Below are 18,360 nucleotides of genomic sequence, written 5' to 3'. Positions count from 1 at the left end.
AATACTACTTGTCTCAAGTTTCTAGCGATGCAAAATGGTACCTTCCATTTGACTGAAAATTTTGAAAAAAAAAACTGTTTTGTGTACATTTCTCATTTCTGAATTTCCCACTTCATTTAAAACAGATGACAAGCCTATTAGAATCAAATCTACTGAGAGAAATACCAATTTTATATTTTGTATAAAATGGGGAGGTGGAGAAAGAAGCTACTTTTAGCGTACTGACCAAGGGATCAGATGTAAAGTTCAAGTTTACAGTCTGCAAAACATATTGGTTTCTGCTTCAGAATGAATCACCACATAACTTCATTCCTAACCTGATTGTCTTCAGCTGTGTTGACAAATTGTGCGTCAAATATGCCAATCAGGGCCTTTAAGTTATTTAAAGTAAAGCATATACTATAGAACATATTGTAAGAATCATCTACTGAAAAGGATGACCATATCAGCCTATAATTGCTGTAGTATCCCAAGAACTTTGCACAAGCATACATCATGCTCACACTTTACAAGCATGGCACTATATAATTTATATTTGATATACTTTGGATATACAATGACTCAGGAGAGGTGCTGTAAAGACTGGAAAGTACAGTAGAGTCTTGCTTATCCAACATAAATGGGCCAGGAGAATGTTGGATAAGTGAAAATGGTGGATAATAAGGAAGGATTAAGGAAAAACCTATTAACGTCAAATTACGTTGCGATTTTAGAAATTAAGCACCCAAATATCATGTTTTACAACAAATTGACAGAAAAAGCAGTTCAATACATGGTAAGATTATGTCGTAATTATTGTATTTACGAATTTAGTACCAAAACATCACAATGTATTGAAACAGTTGTGGATCTGGGCAGGAGGCAAACTGTGTTGTATAATACAGAATGTTGGATGAGCAAGACTCTACTATAAGACCTCACTCCAACCTAGGGAAACTGAAAAGAAGCAGTAGTGCTCTCCCTGTCAAGGTGGAGAAATGTCAAAGAGGCCTGCCGCTGCCATTTTCCAAATCAGCTTATTCCTATGTATAAATCAACCCAGATGTTTTGGTTGATTTTCTGTCAAATGACTCTCTCTCTATATATATATATTATATATAGTAAGTCCTCTGTCATATTTTCATATAAAGATGCAATGCGCACACAGCCTTTAAGTGCAGAACTGTGTATCTCTGTTGGACATCCAATCAGCTCTTCATTTCTGAAATGTCCAAGAATACAGCTTGGACAGCCCTACCGAGGTATCTCGTTTACAATAGTTTGCATTATAGAAGGGTAACTCTGCTTTTGTCCATTAGTTGGTCATTACTGTTTGCTGTAAATTTTGCTCTGACTTATGGCAACCTTTTGAATGAGAAACACCAAAGAACTCCCAATCACCAACAGCCCTACTTTGGTCTCAGGACTCTGGTATTCTTGAATCTAGCAATCTAACATTAATGAGTTCTTCCTCTGTCTTTTTTGCTACAAGTTATGTCATAAAGGCGGTATACAAATACAGTAAATAATAGAGATTTTATATTGTAGTGTAGATCCTGCCTCATATAGCCCAGCTCAAAGCAGATAATGTAGATTATCTGATTGGATAATCTGGGTTAAATGGCAATGTAGAAGGGCCGACAGAGAAAGAAGGGCAATATTTGCTTTGAACTGGATTATAGGAGTCTACACTGTGATATAGTCCAGCTCAAAGCAGATAATCTGGATTTTATATGGCAGTGTAGGTGAGGCCTTCAGCTTTAGTGAGGCCTTCAGCTCTCAGCCCCCTTCCACACAGTTGTATAAAATCCACAATGAATTGGATTATATGGCAGTGTGGACTCAGACAGCTCTGTTCAAAGCAGATATTGTGGATTATCTGTCTTAATATTCTGGGTTATGATTGGAGATGGCTGTTGGATCTTTACAGAAATATCTGTGCCTTTTAATCTCATCATAATGGATCAATATATAAGGAACAGATTGAAGAATTTAGCAGTGTGGACTCGCTATCCAAAGGGAAGCTGATCATAATATCTAGGGTGGGCAAGACCATAACCTAGCAAGTTATGTTTACTAACAATTTAGTCTACAAATTCTGAAGCCTATCATTGAGGGGAAGAACACTATATGCTGGAAACACAACTTTCAGAACAAAATCACACCATACATTTGCTCTGGAAACAAGTCAAGGTAAATGAGATCAGCAGAAATATACATTATACTAGGACTAGACATAATCTGCAATTAATGAGTCACAGTACAAATCACAGAGATCCACTGGAAGATTCAACAGAGCAAAAGGAGCACAAACCCCTGAAGGATAAAATGTCGGAAGAGGTGTCTGCTTTATTCTGAGAGTTTCAAACCTGTCCTGGAGCCGAACATCTGCTGAAAATGTGAGAACACTTAAGTTTAATCAATATTACAATCAATTTCTCTCTCTTATCTGATATGTTTCCACACCCTTCTGGAATGAATCCAAAAATCCTGAATGATATGACTTCCAGCAGCCTCCAGCATGTAAAGCACCCATACCTAACCTGAGAAGAGCCAAAAAACCCAAACAGGGCTGCAGTATTCCTGCCTGGAGGACACATAGTCTCCTGCTGACTGAAGGCTTCCTCCAAACCCCATAATTAAACACACACAAATCTAAATGGGCTGAATATAGAATTTCCACAAAAAGCAAGTTGAGAACACACAGAGGCAGAGAATAATAGAGAGAGGGAAGGAAGGGGAGAATATCCTATTTTCCTCCTGCCACTAGTTTATTGGCACGTATTAAATGTAGACTCAACAACAATAGGCTATAAATCACTGCCCAGGAGAAGTGCCAGGTGGAAAGCAAAGGATGAAATTAAAACATGTTTCTTGATACAATCCTGTGCTGATACCAACAGAAAGTTAGTTGGGAAACTTGTCACCTTTGTACCTAGGGAACATGGAGAGGGGACCTGATCTAAATAAAATATTTTATTTAATTAACCCATGCACAAAATACAGCAATTCCTCCCCCTCCTGAAAGATTCTGCATAACTTGCACATTTTAGTTTGGTTTTTAATGAAAAATATTTCCTATTGTGTTTTAGACCATTGGGTAAATTTATGGATTTTAAGATACATTATTTTTCTGAATTTTATCTCATAATTAATCAGGAAGAAAAAAGAAAATTTATGTGCAACCATACCCCCAAAATTAATATATTGCAATAAGCATGATAAATTAGGACTGAGTTCTATTTTATGTATTACAGAAAAGCTCATACACATTCCAAATAGATCTCAAACATGGGTGGGAGCTCAGGTATGCAGTATGAATCTGGGAGTCATTTAACATGCCTTAACATATCATACAGCAGGACTGGATGACATCAGAATTGGGAATGCAATTCAAATCTATTGCATGGCACAGGTGTGCTGCAGAGGGGCCTCGTATAAAATACCCATATAAAAATAAGAAAATCAGTTGACATTGATGGTATTCCAACATAATATCCTCCAAATGCTATATTTGGGTATGGCTTATCTAAGTAGATAGGATCTTTGTCTACTCAGAAGCTATCTTTGATTTCTTTGCATGTTTTGCTACAGAAAAAAGGCATTTAATTCCCACTCCTCCCTTGCTATTCTCTGTCAAAGGGATGGGATATTAGGATGTGAGACTAGGATTTGAATCCTGATTCAGTTGTCAAAACTCACTGGATGATCTTAAACAAGTCACACTCTCTGAGCCTTAGAGGAAAGCAAAGGCAACCGTCTTCCCAAACAAATCTTGCCAAGAAAAAACTTTGATATGGTTGCCTTTGTGTCACTAAGTTAGAAATAACTTGAAGGCACACAATAGGGATGTGGGGAAAGCACTGCAAAAATCCAATTACCAATGGGATGAAATTGGTTAGTTTATGTATTAAACACTACTTTTTCGTGTCAGCTTCTGGTGTGAGAGAATTGGCCATCTGCAAGGATGTTGCCCAGGGGACGCCCGGATATTTTATCATCCTGTGGGAGGCTTCTCTCATGTCCCCACATGGGAAGCTAGAGCCAAGAGATGGGAACTCACCCTGCTCATCAGATTTGATCCACAGACCTTTCGATCAGCAGTCCTGCCAGCACGAAGGTTTAACCCATTGTGCCACACTACTGTGTGGAATCAATAAGATAATAAACCCAACCCATATGCATAAGCTGGTGATTATTTTCGTTAATAGTATCATGTAGAGATTAGATTCTCCCAGGACCACACAAACTGCCAAAAATTGAAAACTGAAAATGAAAATGCTCCAACGTGCTGTCTTTTATTTGGAAAAGTGACAATTTTTATGTTAAACTGGTAAAAAAAAATCCTGAGTTCCCTTTAAAATGTGAAATCCCCGCTACTAGAGACTTCTAAGAAAGGGAATTTTCTTGGATCTCTTCTAGAGGAGCAAAGAAATGCAAAAAAAAAAAAAAAGAAGAAGAAGAAGAAGAAGAAGCCTTGGAGGGCTTATAAGCCCCAGCAGAGTGACACCTCACTCATCCAACAAAATGGTATTCTTCTGATAAGCCAGAATATGTGAGAAGAAGACCAGGAAACAAATGGAAGTTTAAGATTTGGGAGTGAGAAAAATATCTAGACAGGTGGCAACAATATTTCATGAAAAATCAAACAGACATGAACTTAGCCTGTTTAAGTTTCCTAGAAATGGAAGTGGAGAATTTTAAGACATTGGGCACCCAAATGTAAAAAAGAATCACACAATAAAGAGTCCAGATAAACTGCTTTTTAGACCAAGTTGGGTTTTTTAAAATTAATTCTGGGAGAAGAAACATCAACATTTTACTAAGAAGAATTTGTTACAGTAGAAGCAAACCTTCTTAGCAATGTGGATACTTACATGGCATTTCATTTTTAATACTTGTTCTCTCGCCCTGCTTGCCACAGGCGCTCGCTACTGCCACTGCCGTCGCAACTGCAGCTACATGGCAGGCCCTAGAGGTCAAGGGCCTGCCTGGTTTCCCCACCTTCCTTCTCTGCTCTGCCTTCATCCCACGTCCTCGCCTTACATTTTCCAAAAAGGCTGGTATTCACTGCAGCTCTTCCTTTGGAAAAAAGGGGGAGAGACAGGCAGCAACTATAACCCCCCCTTCCACAATCAAAGCAATCCCAAAAGATGGCCATGCCACTTCTGCTGACCAAAAGGTCTGTGGTTCAAATCTGGTGAGCAGGGTGAAGGAGAAGGAGACTCCACCATATATCACTGTCTGGAATGACTTGAAGGAACGCAACAATAACAATCCTACTTGACTCTCTCATCAGCCAAAAGCAGGCCCACACTTACCACTGAAAGTCTGGTATGTTTACATTGGTTAAAATAGTTCATCATTTTATATATTGTATTGTTCTTTAATGGTTTTTTTGCACTACAAAAAGGCATATGCAGTGTGCATAGAAATGTGTTCATGTGTTTTTCAAACTATAGTCTACCCTCCCACAGGCTGAGGACCGTGAACTGGCCCTTGATTTATAAAATTTGGACACCCCAGCTTTAGAACATGTGCCATGTTGATGTGGAAGGCTGGTCATGCTTGAAGGTATACAACAAGAAGAATGTGGGGGAATGACAACAAAAATCCAATTTCAAATGAATCAGGTTATCCATTAGACACTATGGACTTTTCTTTAAAGTAATAACGAGACTGATTTTGACAGTGTCCTCTTTCAAATATTACTCTTCTCTGTCTCTACACAAACCCCAAAGAAACAAGCCACCCAAGAACAAGAAATAAAAAAGAACTCAATCACAGGATGATAAATGTGAGATTTAACTTAGTGTAACCTCATGTCTGATTTTATAGAGGCAACACTCTATTTCAAGGACAGTTTGGTCTAAATGCAGTGCTTCCTGAGCTGACTGGTGTAGCAAAACTAGCAATTGTACCAGTTTGCTAAAATTGTTCATTTCTTTCCTGGACACTCTCCAAGGGCTAGCAGTGAATGCCTTGTGAACTGGCACCACTCCATGGGCCATCATTTTGAGCTGGACTGGTCAAAGAGGCAGAGAACCACAAGAAGGGAGAATGTAAGAGCCCAGGTCATAGCTTTCTTATGTAGTACATTTCTAAATTTAGACCTATGCTTATAAACTAGTACATATATACATCTGTACTATCTTTCTTCTGCATTTTGAGATGACCCTTCCCTCTCATTCCCTGTCTCTCAGTAACATATGCAAAGCCACCCTAATTTCACTACTCAAATACATTGCAGAAGCAGTTAACACCGAATGTCCCACACCCAACATTCTTATATCTGTAAGCCTTGTGAAAACTCAAAACCTGTCAATGTTTCTGCAGGTGCTCCAAGGCAAGGTCACTGAAGGCACACAAACCTTTGTCTCGGGGCTCCTGGACAGCAAGACTGTACTCAGGAATGAAAATTGGAAAGAAACGAAAGGTTTTCCTCTGTCATCTTCGCTCTGACAATATAAATGTGGCACTTTCCCAGGTGGCAGAAATGAGTGATTGGCTTCAAAAAGCAATTTCTTAAAAAATGGTAGAGGCTAAACTGGCATGGCTGTTTTGACCTGAAGAACTCTGACCAAGGAAATGCTGGCAGACAGGTGCCGGGGGAGACAGACAGCTCAGCAGACACTCACTGAGATGTTTTATTTATACAGCACTACAAAGGACATATAGGTAACTGGCTGAAACATTTTTGTCCACAGTACAACTCTGCTGAAGACTTGAGATATCTTGTTGGTGTCCCATTTAACAATTGTTTATCTTCTCTGTCCCTGCACAAATCCCAAAGTAACAAGTCATTCTAGAATAATTTCACACAATCGGAATTAATATTCATAATTTTTACACTCAAAAGTGCAATACATGCAATATAAGCATGGCTGTGTATCACATGTATACACTAGATAGATAAACATGTGTTAACCTCTATAGAGTGTTGCAGTTATAATACATATTTGACAACATAGATGTGATATTCCAAATAACAGTTAACTGCTTTCTTCTGAATATCCTAACCATCTGAATTTCATATGTATTTAATCCAGCAAGGAAGAAGCACAAAACAAGAGATCTAAAGAGAAGCTACAAATATTTTTTTCACACTGGGATTGTCAAATCTATCTTGTCTTTTCCTGGTCTTCCTGTATTTAAGGTAGGTTTAACTCCTATAATCCAGTTTGAGCAGCATGCATAATGTTCCATATTTAAACATAGCTATATACACTCTGGACAATATTTTGAAATGCTGTATTTTAAGATGCATTATACTGGGAATCGGCACTATCACTTTTTTCTACTCCCAATATCATATGGTGAAATGACTGTCTAGATATTTTCAGAATTGAACTTACTGAATAATACTGTTCAAAATGTATATCACTAGTTAGGGGTGGATTAAGCAGGAAGTCTAACAGGTGCTCAAGGGAAGGGAGCACCATAGAAATTCCCCATTGCTGGATTTACCCAAGGACCAAATGGTGCAGCTGAAACAAATTTCAGGGAAAAAAGGGCTCCCACAATTTAAAAAAACTTATAAAAATATAAATGAAGTGGAAATATATAAAAAATAAATACAATTTTCCAACTTCATGTAAGTTGTGTTTATTTTTTAAAAAAATATGATCACACTGTTTTATTATTGTTGATATTTTAAATTAGATATGGGGGCACTAAAATCTTTGAAGTGCTTATGGTCTCTAAAGGTCTGAATCCAGTCTTGTTGGTGCTGTACTGCTAAAGGTTTAACCATGGACCATATTTCCATCTTAAGACAGAGGCTAAGTTCAAATGTAACACCAAGCCATAGTTTGGTATTACGCTAGAAATAGGAAGACTGTTGACCTCCAGATGTTGGATTAGCCAACATGGGTAAAGCTGTAGCATTTGTAGTCCAAAATCTGGATACCTATAGATGTCCACACTTAAACAAACGGTGCTTAGACATTCCCACTGCCATCTTTCTCCTCATCACTTCTCCAACTCTCTCCTGACTTAGCAGGCAGTCATGGCTTGTTATTGCATCTGAATGTGGTATGGTGTGCAAAAATCGTTATATGTTAGCAAATGAAAAGTGTAAACCATGATTTGCACATATATCAAAGTCAGAGGAGACCCACAAATGAACATCTTATGAAGCAAATCCACAGAAAATCCTGCTGCCATCATTTCATATTCTGATTACATGAGCTTTTATCACTCATTTACTCAAGTAATGTCAGTAAAGATCCAGACAATTTCAAAGTTTATAGGAAACAAGAGAACCTAAAGCAGAAATTGCTGCTATACGCTTAGAAGAGACTACCAGATATCACATTGAAATATCACAATAAACCTGTCCAACATCTTAAAGGACTTATGCTTTGCCCATCTAATTTAGGGAGATCTACATGACATACAGTTTGAGCTTCCACACTTTCCCATCTTCTGGAATTTATTTATTTATTTAGCAGTTTTGTATACCGGTCTTCTCACCTCGAGGGACTCCGTTCGAGGGAATGACCCAGAAAACAAGAGACTACGGTTAATATTAACTATGGTTTCTTCAAAACGCTTGAAATGATCAATAGTTAAGCACACATTTTATCATTTCATTTGAAGAGTCAAACAAGATTTAAGGAAAAATGGAAGCCCAAGTTCTTCATTTCTCCTCATGTTCGCATTGGGGAATGGGAAGTGTGAACATGTGAATCAATATCCTGCTGCAGCTTGATCGTGCCAAGCTCAGCTATGCTGACATCATACTAGGTCTATGTGTAACATAATCAAGAGAGAGGACATAAGGAGACAGGTTGTCTGCCTGTAATTGTGTTTCTTCGAGTTGCATCTGTGAAAATACACTATGTGTCCTGCCATTCCTAGTGACATTGGCTGCTACTTTGATGGCCATGGAACTGGGGGTTTGATGGCAACCACCTATATATATATATCAACTAGGAGAGTAGGTGGCGTTGCCACCAAAAGTGTATCTCTAGAATTCTAGAAGGTTCTGTAGATGTTTGGCGCAGGCACAGGACAATCAATTTGTGTTATTCATAGAGACCATGAAGAAGGATTGTGAGAATATCAATGACAGACCTTCATATATGCAAGAAAGAAGGGAAAGGGGGAAATAAAAACAACTAGGATATCACAACTGGCAAGAAATAGGGGTTGGATGGATGCCCATTTTTTCGTAATTTCCAGTCAGGGTTAATGAACACGTGGTATAAACAGTTGCACTAAAACCATTCCCTTGTTTCACGATTCTATTTCTATATGTTACTGACTTCTGCCTCTCTTTGAATGATGAAGAAAGGTATTTTAAAATGAATCAGACTGCAATATGTTTCCCTGGTGCTTTTCTTTTAAGCCGACATAGAATATATCAGAGTCATAAATTTTCTTACCCTTCTGTTCTGTACATTGAACATCTCTCCAGAGGAATTTTTAGCACTCCATTATTCAAACCCACAAACAGTGATCTGTCACTATGCAATATTTGGAGGCTCTGGATTGGCTCCTTTTGGCTGGCGGGAAGAATTTGCATTTCCTCTAAATAACAACTCCTCAGGCTCTTATTAGTGGTAGAAAGTGCCTTCAAAATGGTGCCATGCTCTAGCAGAACAAGAAACAAGAGGCAAGTAAATCTCCAAGATGTTGATTCAGTTTATCACCCAGCAACAGAGTAAAGATTAACTACATCCCATTTACATGGTTGCTTTTTTCTCCCTCGTCCTATAAAAAGGTCTCCGAAGAAATGATTGTATTGAAATGCCAAAATTGTATCAAGGATGAAGTGTCGGGATATAAATCTTTGCTCATTACATTCCTGGATGTAATAATGATGAATTTCAAGAGCCTCCTCACTGCTGGTTCAGATACTGTGTTTATATGCATTTTCATTTTTTTAAAATGTCAGGATATTTGGTTAAAAATTGTATTCATGCAGGAAAACAATATTTTTGGTACAAATGTACACTAATGTGTAAAAACATTGTTTTACACACAAAAGAGGTTTTCTTTGTTTTTGGTTTAATAACCCAGCAAAAGGTTATGACAGCCACCCAGCTACACTCTAGGTGTTATTTACTTTTTTATTCTTCTTTCAGCTGACTTCTGAAGATCCTACAGTGATCTTACATTGAAATCTCTTAATCCTTATGTTCACAAAAGAATCCCTGCTTCGAAGCAATAACTATATTGTTTGGCTTACTATGTTTTGCTAAGTTCACATTAGATGAGTATTTGACAAGTTTTTGCAAATGTCGTTTCTGATAGACAATTTAAAAAAATAAAAATAAAAATGAATTTGTCAATTGAAACTAAATAGAAATGAAAGTGGCGAAAGTTGCATTGGGAGTATGAAATACGAAAAATGAAGGTACTTCTGGATGGCTGAAAATTCAGCTTCCATCAACTCATCACCTAGGTACTACTGGACATACCTTCCCTTATTCTCAGATTATAACTACTTCTATTTATAAAGGAGAGAACGAGAGAAGACAGCAGGATCAAAGGAGTATTACCTCAGAGTAAATATTTTGAACCTTCTTTGGTCCTCCAAATGTTTTGAATTTCAACTTCTAGAAGCTTCAACCAACATGGTCAATGATTAGGGATTCTCCAAAACATCTGAAGAGCCAAAGGCCGAGAACCACTGTCAACATATCCAGGTTTTTTTTCCTTCATAACACAATTTCAGTTGAGGCCTACTTTCAAATGTTCACTCAGTTTCTACCCCAATAATAAATGCAAGGTAAATTCACACAACATTCTATTTTTGAGTTCAGATTAGTCAGTAATAAACTCACAGATGATGGAAGTGTTCTAGGTTAACAATCACTCACCAGTTCCAATATACATCACATGATAAAGTGTGTCCTTGCCCTGAACAATGTCAACCACCAACTTAGAAAAACGGATGTTGTCCTGAGTGACGTATGGATCCACTGACACTGGTTGCACCACATCATTCATCAGGAATAAGCGCTGGGCATCCTGCAAGATCCTTTCTGTCAAGTTTTCATTGGGGCTGTCATCATTCAATATTCCACACTGGAAATGGAAAACAAAACATCAGTGTCAATATTGCTAACCAATCTTTCTTGAGCTAAGCTCTGGGCACATATACACATAAACATACATATACTTTAGAGATGATTCCTCCACAGCAGTGGTGTTTACTTTAACATGGATCCTACATTAGATTGAGTTCTCCTACTAAATGTATATTACTCCTAAAAAGTTTGTTTCTTCTTCCTGTACAACAACAACATGCCGAAATAGCAGTCCTCTGGCCAGTCAAAAGGTTAATTTATTTGAGTATGGGACAAAGCGTAATGCCATGTATGCTTTACTCAGAACAAAACTTCAACAGTTTGTAACAGACCATCCTTGCAAGTGAGTATCCAAGACATGCAGCCCTGGATTAGAAATTTAAAACTGCCTGAAGAAAAGGAATACAGTCACATGACACAGCATACATTGTCCAGACTCTATTCCTTAAATCTTTCAGAGGCTTTGAAATATCACTTTAGATTTAAGAACATTTGTAAGTAAGTCCTGAAAAATCTTACTACGTCTTTCTTGTTCTCTCTCACACTCAGTATTTATGCTCTTATTTTAAGTCAAATGGATGGACCGTAACCTAATTCCCATTCTGGTAGCTGAGGACCACACTATCACATTCATCTAAAATGGTCCTAAAATGGTCCTAAGGTTTTCTTCATATAAAAAGGAAGAAAACCTTAAGGAGGAAAAACTATACCTCTTTGCCTTGGTTCACTTCCAAGAAATGGATCTTGTGAGCAATCCAAATACTTTAACTAGACACTGTTTACATCCATAATACACAGCAGGGCATGACAAATCCAGATAGACTTTCTTATCGGTTCATCATTCATTATGTTTACAAGATAAATACAGAGCCCGAGCTGCGCCAGCTAGAGCTGATTTGAACCAGGCAAGCATCCTTTTATATCAGATAGTGTGAATTTATTTAGCTTGTTCAGGTATCTTTTTGAGAACTTCTGCTTATTTATTTAATCAATTTCTGTACTGCTTCCATATATCTACCAATAGAGCTAGATTGGGGTTGTGATAATTTGGTCTTCTAGAAGTTGCTGGGCCACACTTCCAAGCATTCCTCACCAGTGGCTAAGTTGGCTAAAACTGCTAGAAGTTGCAATTCAACAACATCTGACCATTCACCAAATTTGTGTTCTAGATACTTCCTGGTGGGTTTCTAAAATTTAAGGTATTGTCTTGTCATTTGTATGCCACTTGTCAACTGTAGTTTAGATATTTTCTCATAATTAATCCTAGACTTTCCACATGAACCATCACTGAAGAAGGCATGCAAATGCCTGGATATGTAATTAACTGCATCTTCTGCTCTTGGAATTTAGCTGGTGGTGCAAAGTTAAGTGCCATTACATTTTCCAGTTGTTTAGCTCTAATTTTCATTTGTGTGGGCATGGGCGATTCCCTACTTCCTGCCATAGAACCCAATAACGACACACACTCAGTGTTGATTCATATCATATGTCCTGATTTATTATTTTTCCTTCCTTTTTCAAGAGGAAAAGTTTCTGGTATTGTTCTTTCACCCTTCAAACAACAAAGTAAAGAATTAATTTTCCTTGGATAGTTTCTTCTCAGCCATTAAATTACCTTTGTCATCTCCTGAAGGCCCTTCATTGACCTCTTGTTCCTCTTGTACCTGAAATATTTTCTAATCTCTTTTTGCAATTTTGCTGTCGCTCACCGCATACGTTCCTTTTTTTCTGTAAAATTCTCATCTTGGTTCTGTAGTCTTTTCACACCTCCTCTGCAACAAAGGCTTCATACTTTTGAAGCCCAAAGCTAGTGTGAAATATGTCTTATCACTCATGAGGAAGGAATAAATATGCAATATAAAAGGCCCTCAATTGCTCCAGTGAGCCAAAGAGAGAGGGCAGCTAGTATATTCATTTATATATTCTATTCATATTATAGAACACGATGTCTGCATTATGAAGTCAAGAATCTTCATAGATGGCACACTTGCTTTTTCAGCCTATAGGTCAATTCAGGTCCAGAAATTATACTCTCCCTTCTTGAAGCTCTCCTCAAAACGGGATTGGCAAAGTATGTAAAAATGTTAATGATCTATCTCTTGCACATTCCTTACTGTTGGCTGGGCATACTAGGCCTTAGGGGAATGAACGCATATCAATACCTGGAGGGTCACAGGTTCCTCAGCTTTGCTTTAAAACTTGAAAGTCAAAAGCTATAAATGAATACAGCCAGACCTTTTCCAGCCTTTGCATCCAGGCACTTGCAGAATCCCAAGGTACCATAAAACAACTTGATATACTGCTGTAGATTAACCAAAAAAGATGGAAAGAAGGGTGGTGAACTCAAAGAGGTTATTCTCCTTTCCAACTTTTGAAACTGACCTCTACTAAACATTTTTTAAAAAAGCTTGAAGCATTGAACCTCTGAGGATGCCTGCCATAGATGCAGGTGAAACATCAGGAGAGACTGCTTCTAAAACATGGCCATACAGCCTGGAAAACCTACAACAACCCAGTGATTCTGGCCATGAAAGCTTTCAATAAATTCTTGAAGCATTTATTGATAAATCTTATATTACATACTAACTGCCATCGAGGTCTAGTCTTAATATTCCAAAAGGAGTTCGTGATCCCTCCTGTTTCTCCATAACCCCCTTTTCTTGTGAGAAATGTCATTAACAACTCCTTAGTTCCTCCTTTTTCAAATAAGGAATCTTAGCAACAGACTTCAAGCCAGCTCTCTCAAGTTCCAGTCCAGTAGCTTATGTGCTGCATAAGCGTAAACAAATTTAAATCACTACTTTTGCAGTGTGTAAACTCTTTCACATGACTGACTGACACGCCTTGGAACAATTTATGAAGCAAGTGATCTTATGTGAGTGAAGTAACAGTCCTGGCTCTGCGTGTCAAGTTGCCATGTGAAAGCCTTCTTGCTGCCATAACTCACTCACCCTTTCACCTTAATTCTTAATGCTGCTTGGTGGGAAGAACAAATGTGAAATCAGATGCTTTTTCTTTCCTGTTTCCTATCACTCACTGTCACTTTCTCTCTAAACTAGAAGCAGAGAACAATTAATGACAGCAAGTGGAACAACAGAAGCGTCACGTGATAACAACAATCAGCAGAAGGTCAGTATGAGGTATGGACCTCAGTAGATGTACAGCAATGCCAATCCCTGATGTCAGACACTTTGCAGGTTAGCCTTAAAAAACATTACCATTGGTCATACCATTACTGCTAAAACCACATATCACGTGAGAGGGAAAACAATGGTAATAGTGGTTGAGATATCATTATACCTTCTGGAACGAAGGGTCCTACAATCCTTCTTCAAGGTTATGTCATATTAAGAGAGTGACACCATTACTACCACCCCATTGCTGTTTTAAACATTTGCAGGCAAAGCCTTCCTTTTCTAATTCATTGGCTTTGTCATGCCCATCTATTCAGCATATGAAAAGAGTAAATTTAAGCACAAAACAGCACAGTAAATCATGGAATATTTAAAATTGTTTCTTAATGAGGTTCAAGAGGAAGTGATACAGTATATAAAGGGAAAATAAAAGGTGTTCCCAATTCTAGAAAAGAATCTAAAACAGTACTAGATTTAAAGCCAGTCTCAGATCCATTGGCTATTGGTCCCCTGCATTTTTACAGGAAAGAAACAGTTGTATCTGTATCGGGGGGGGGGGGGGGGGGTTGGTGACAGTTCTCTGCACACTGGGGTGGGGGATATCACAATTCTATACTGTCTGATTTCCTGAGAAAAACACTGCTCTAGAACATTCCCCGAGTAAAAGAATATTGGTTTGCTCTAACAACCAGAAAGAAATAATATCTGAATGTATGAGAAGCCAGGGTTTTCTCAGCAAGCAATGGAGCTGATATATAAGTACTCATACAAATATTTTGTGATAGCTGAGGATAATGGGGGTGGGGGGGGGGGGGGTTGGCAGCTCCCACCCATCCCACCTGTGGTCTCTCCTTCACATATAGTAATTACGCCACACATTATTTATGACTGGGGTCTCAAAAGTATCAATACAGTTGAGAGTAGGGTGAAAACACAAAGCTGACAATGAAAGGGGACATGATCCTATGGAGACTATAATAGGCCAAGAGAAAAGAAAACTGCCCATAAATGTTTCTACATGGATCAATAGCAGGCACAGATCTACTGATGAAGACTTTCAGTTGGGATTTAAAAAATGAATATAGAGAGAACTTCCCCCCTCAAACATTTGAATTATATGTACAGTCAGCTTGTATATGTGTTCCATATAACACAAGAACTGGCACTGAGATAACTCACAATGTCATAGGAATATGAACTTTCCTGACCCTATCCCTTCCTGCTTATACCATATTGGTAAATTTGAACTGTTTCATTTTAAGAAAAAAAAAAGCAGGGTTACGAATGAGGCAAAATGGCATTAAAATACCTGAAAATTTGTGATGGGGTTGATTGTTGGCAGCCATGCAGATCTTGGATTTTCTTGGTATCGGAAAGGCCCATTAAAAGATTGTGTAATAGCACTCAGGTTGAAGGCACACACTGCTGAAGCAGCAATACTGTTTCTGGAAACAAGGGCAAAAGGATGGAGAAAGGAAGAAAATCAATTTAATCTTTGAAACATTGACACTTTCATCATGACAGACATCAAATCTTACTAAAATAAATTGCATGTAAATTACTAAGAAAAAGTACAGAGAGTTTCAAGCCTCAGAAGAGAGGAAAAGCATCTACGGGGATTAGATGACAATTAGGAAATGCTGAAAAGCTCCTCTTGAACACTATAGATGACTTAAGACTGGAAGAAGGAATTATGATATGAAAAGTTACACATAGTTTAATTTGCAAGGAATGTTAAGACCGATACGCCATCAATTCAGATTGATTATTAATGGGTCCGTTTTTAAACCTTTGGCTTATTTGTCAAGGTGAGATTTAATTTTAAGCTTCATAGGTTCCACTGCCAGTTATTAATACCATCTCTAAAAAGTGCAACTATTTCTATTAAAATAGTCTGGAGACTCTCAAAACCTTTGGACAGTGAATGTTTTATGTCTATTCCATTTGCTCAGGGCTATGATAGGAACTTACAAATGTACAGTGAATAAGAGCAAGTAAGAAAAATGGCAGCTGGGAGTGATTTGTGATAAAAAACAATTGAGAAGTAAGAGATCACAAGGGTCATCCAGTCCTGCCCTCCTGCTGTGCAGAAATACACATAAACATATTCTGCATAATATTAATACAATATGGCTTTAAAAGTATGAAAACCTTGGGGGAAAAGGATGAAAAGAAACCAAGATCCTAGGATGCAGGAGCTGAACATAAAACTATGTGGGAATGTCATGATTTCCTGGTGGGTGGGAAGGAAAATAGGAATAAAACGACTATTCCAGAGTGTTCGAAACTATCAATATCCTTCACTCTTTCATTCTATCCTGCCAGTCTCTCTACAAGTAGTTGTCCATTCCAATAGCTGCTTACATAGATTTTGACTATACAAGTGTCATCTAAGAGAAAATCTCTTCAGACCCTTGCTTCTAACTATGTTCATCTGGCAGCAGCACTTGCCCTTTAGAATGGACAAGTGGAGCTAAGTCAGCATGCCTCCGAGTGTGCATTCAAGATCACTTAATGTGGATTGGTTACCAGTAAAAACTGAAGCTGTGGTCACTTAATCAGCGTGATTACTCAACACACACTCCAATCACTCTCAATTTGAAGTCAACTGCTCAACTGAACAGGAGAACACTCAGTCATTGAAATGCATTGTCAAGATATATATTTTGAGGGTAGAAATGGAATGGTGGCAGCAGCAACTATTTCCACCTCCTACATCATTTCAATATAGGTCATAAAACGCAGCAAAACCAATTCACTTCCTAGATATTCTGTATCTCAGTGGAACTGTCTTATCTCTCTTCTCTTCCTTATTTATGTCCCCCACACATTTTCTCATATATCATATATTACTTTCCTTATCTTCTTTCACAAACAAATCTTCAAGGTGTGCCACAACTATAGCTGGTTAATATATGAGGAAATAAGATGTAATTTTCCTAGTCATTCACTTCACTTACAGATGAAGGGATCACGCTTGTAAAAATCCAAAAGAGGATTGCAAACATTTTACTGTTATTTTACAAGGCTGAGAGAAAGAGGACATGTAAAGAAGAGGAAATCGGTTTGAAACTGGAAAGAAGAGACTAAAAATATACAAGGCCCTTTCAGAACAGCATGAAAGACTTCGTCATTGTGATGAGTAAATGTTTGAATGATTGTTCCACATATCGGGTTGCTAATGGTAGCGATTTTAACGGCTATGAAAAGAACATTTTTTTTACTAAACCAGTAATTACATAAGAATACATAGTGCAAGCTGTGCGCTTTTTAAAGACAGGCAACAAATGAAGAAAATATTTTTCTCTTTAAATATATATACGTACTACAATCAGCCTTCCACATTTGCAGATTTCACTTTTGCAGATTTGATTAATATAGTTTTGCCAGGAATCTCTGGGTTCAGCACAATCTACGGTCAAATACTGGTGGAAGTTAAATATAGAGTAGTGTTGGAGGATCTAGAGATTCCTAGAGAACACTTCTCCAGGCAGTTTTAGATCATCCATAATGATTCAATTGGAAGTTGATAATACAGTTTTTGGAGGAACTAGAGATTCCTAGATAGGTGTTCTTTCAGGCAGGCCCGTAGCCAGGATTTCGTTTCGGGGGGGGGGGGGGGGGCTAAAAAATTTTCAGGGGGGGTCCAGGGGGGGTTCGGGGGGGGGGCTGAGTCTGAGTGAAAGAGGGTTTACCCTAGCAAACCTTTTGTATCATTACCCCAATACCCCCATGCATATGGGATATATTGATTATGGTGATCATATGAATAAACATAACAGTTTAAATAATGCACCAGTAAGGCCTTTTCGCGAACCACCATGAGAATTTCGGGGGGGGGGGGGGCTAAAGCCCCTCAAGCCCCCCCCTCCCCCTCCCGGTTACATGCCTGCGTTCAGGTAAGAAAAAAGCAATTTTGTTTTTACTCATTGTTTTTCCACATTTATGAGAATCCTGTGCCCCTAACCGCAGCAAAAGTGAAGGTAAGGATGGCTGCATATTCAGAAGCAAGATAATATGAGTCTTACTTTGTGATAAGGAGGAGCCCAATGAGGGCAGAGTATATGATTCTGATACAGAATTATCATCTTAATAGTTTGTTTGCCTCCCAGAAACTATCAGCATTCTAACGCTTAATCTTGCTCAAGGGATTTAGTAAGTAAAGTTCCAGTATGATAATTCTTTCATGTTAAAGGACATGTCTTAAG

The 18,360-nt window shown here is 38.1% G+C and overlaps 1 protein-coding gene across 9 annotated transcripts in view; it reads right to left on the bottom strand.

Moving 5' to 3' along the window:
* Window positions 1–18,360, bottom strand: part of SEMA5B (semaphorin 5B) — a 498,410-nt gene that overhangs the window by 83,821 nt on the left and 396,229 nt on the right. For 8 of the 9 annotated variants that reach the window (XM_067473384.1, XM_067473381.1, XM_067473388.1 and 5 more), the window contains 3 exons: window positions 15,462–15,597; window positions 10,809–11,016; window positions 9,369–9,576 (listed from right to left, as the gene is read on the bottom strand). In XM_067473384.1, coding sequence (XP_067329485.1) covers window positions 9,369–9,576; window positions 10,809–11,016; window positions 15,462–15,597 — 552 coding nt within the window. The remainder of the gene's footprint in view (window positions 1–9,368; window positions 9,577–10,808; window positions 11,017–15,461; window positions 15,598–18,360) is intronic. The other variant, XM_067473383.1, reaches the window with a different exon arrangement.

Source organism: Anolis sagrei, chromosome 1 (assembly GCF_037176765.1).
Source record: "Anolis sagrei isolate rAnoSag1 chromosome 1, rAnoSag1.mat, whole genome shotgun sequence".
Lineage (NCBI taxonomy): Eukaryota > Metazoa > Chordata > Lepidosauria > Squamata > Dactyloidae > Anolis > Anolis sagrei.
The sequence above is the reverse complement of the archived record's forward strand: the minus strand, read 5'-3'. Positions and strand labels throughout refer to the sequence as shown.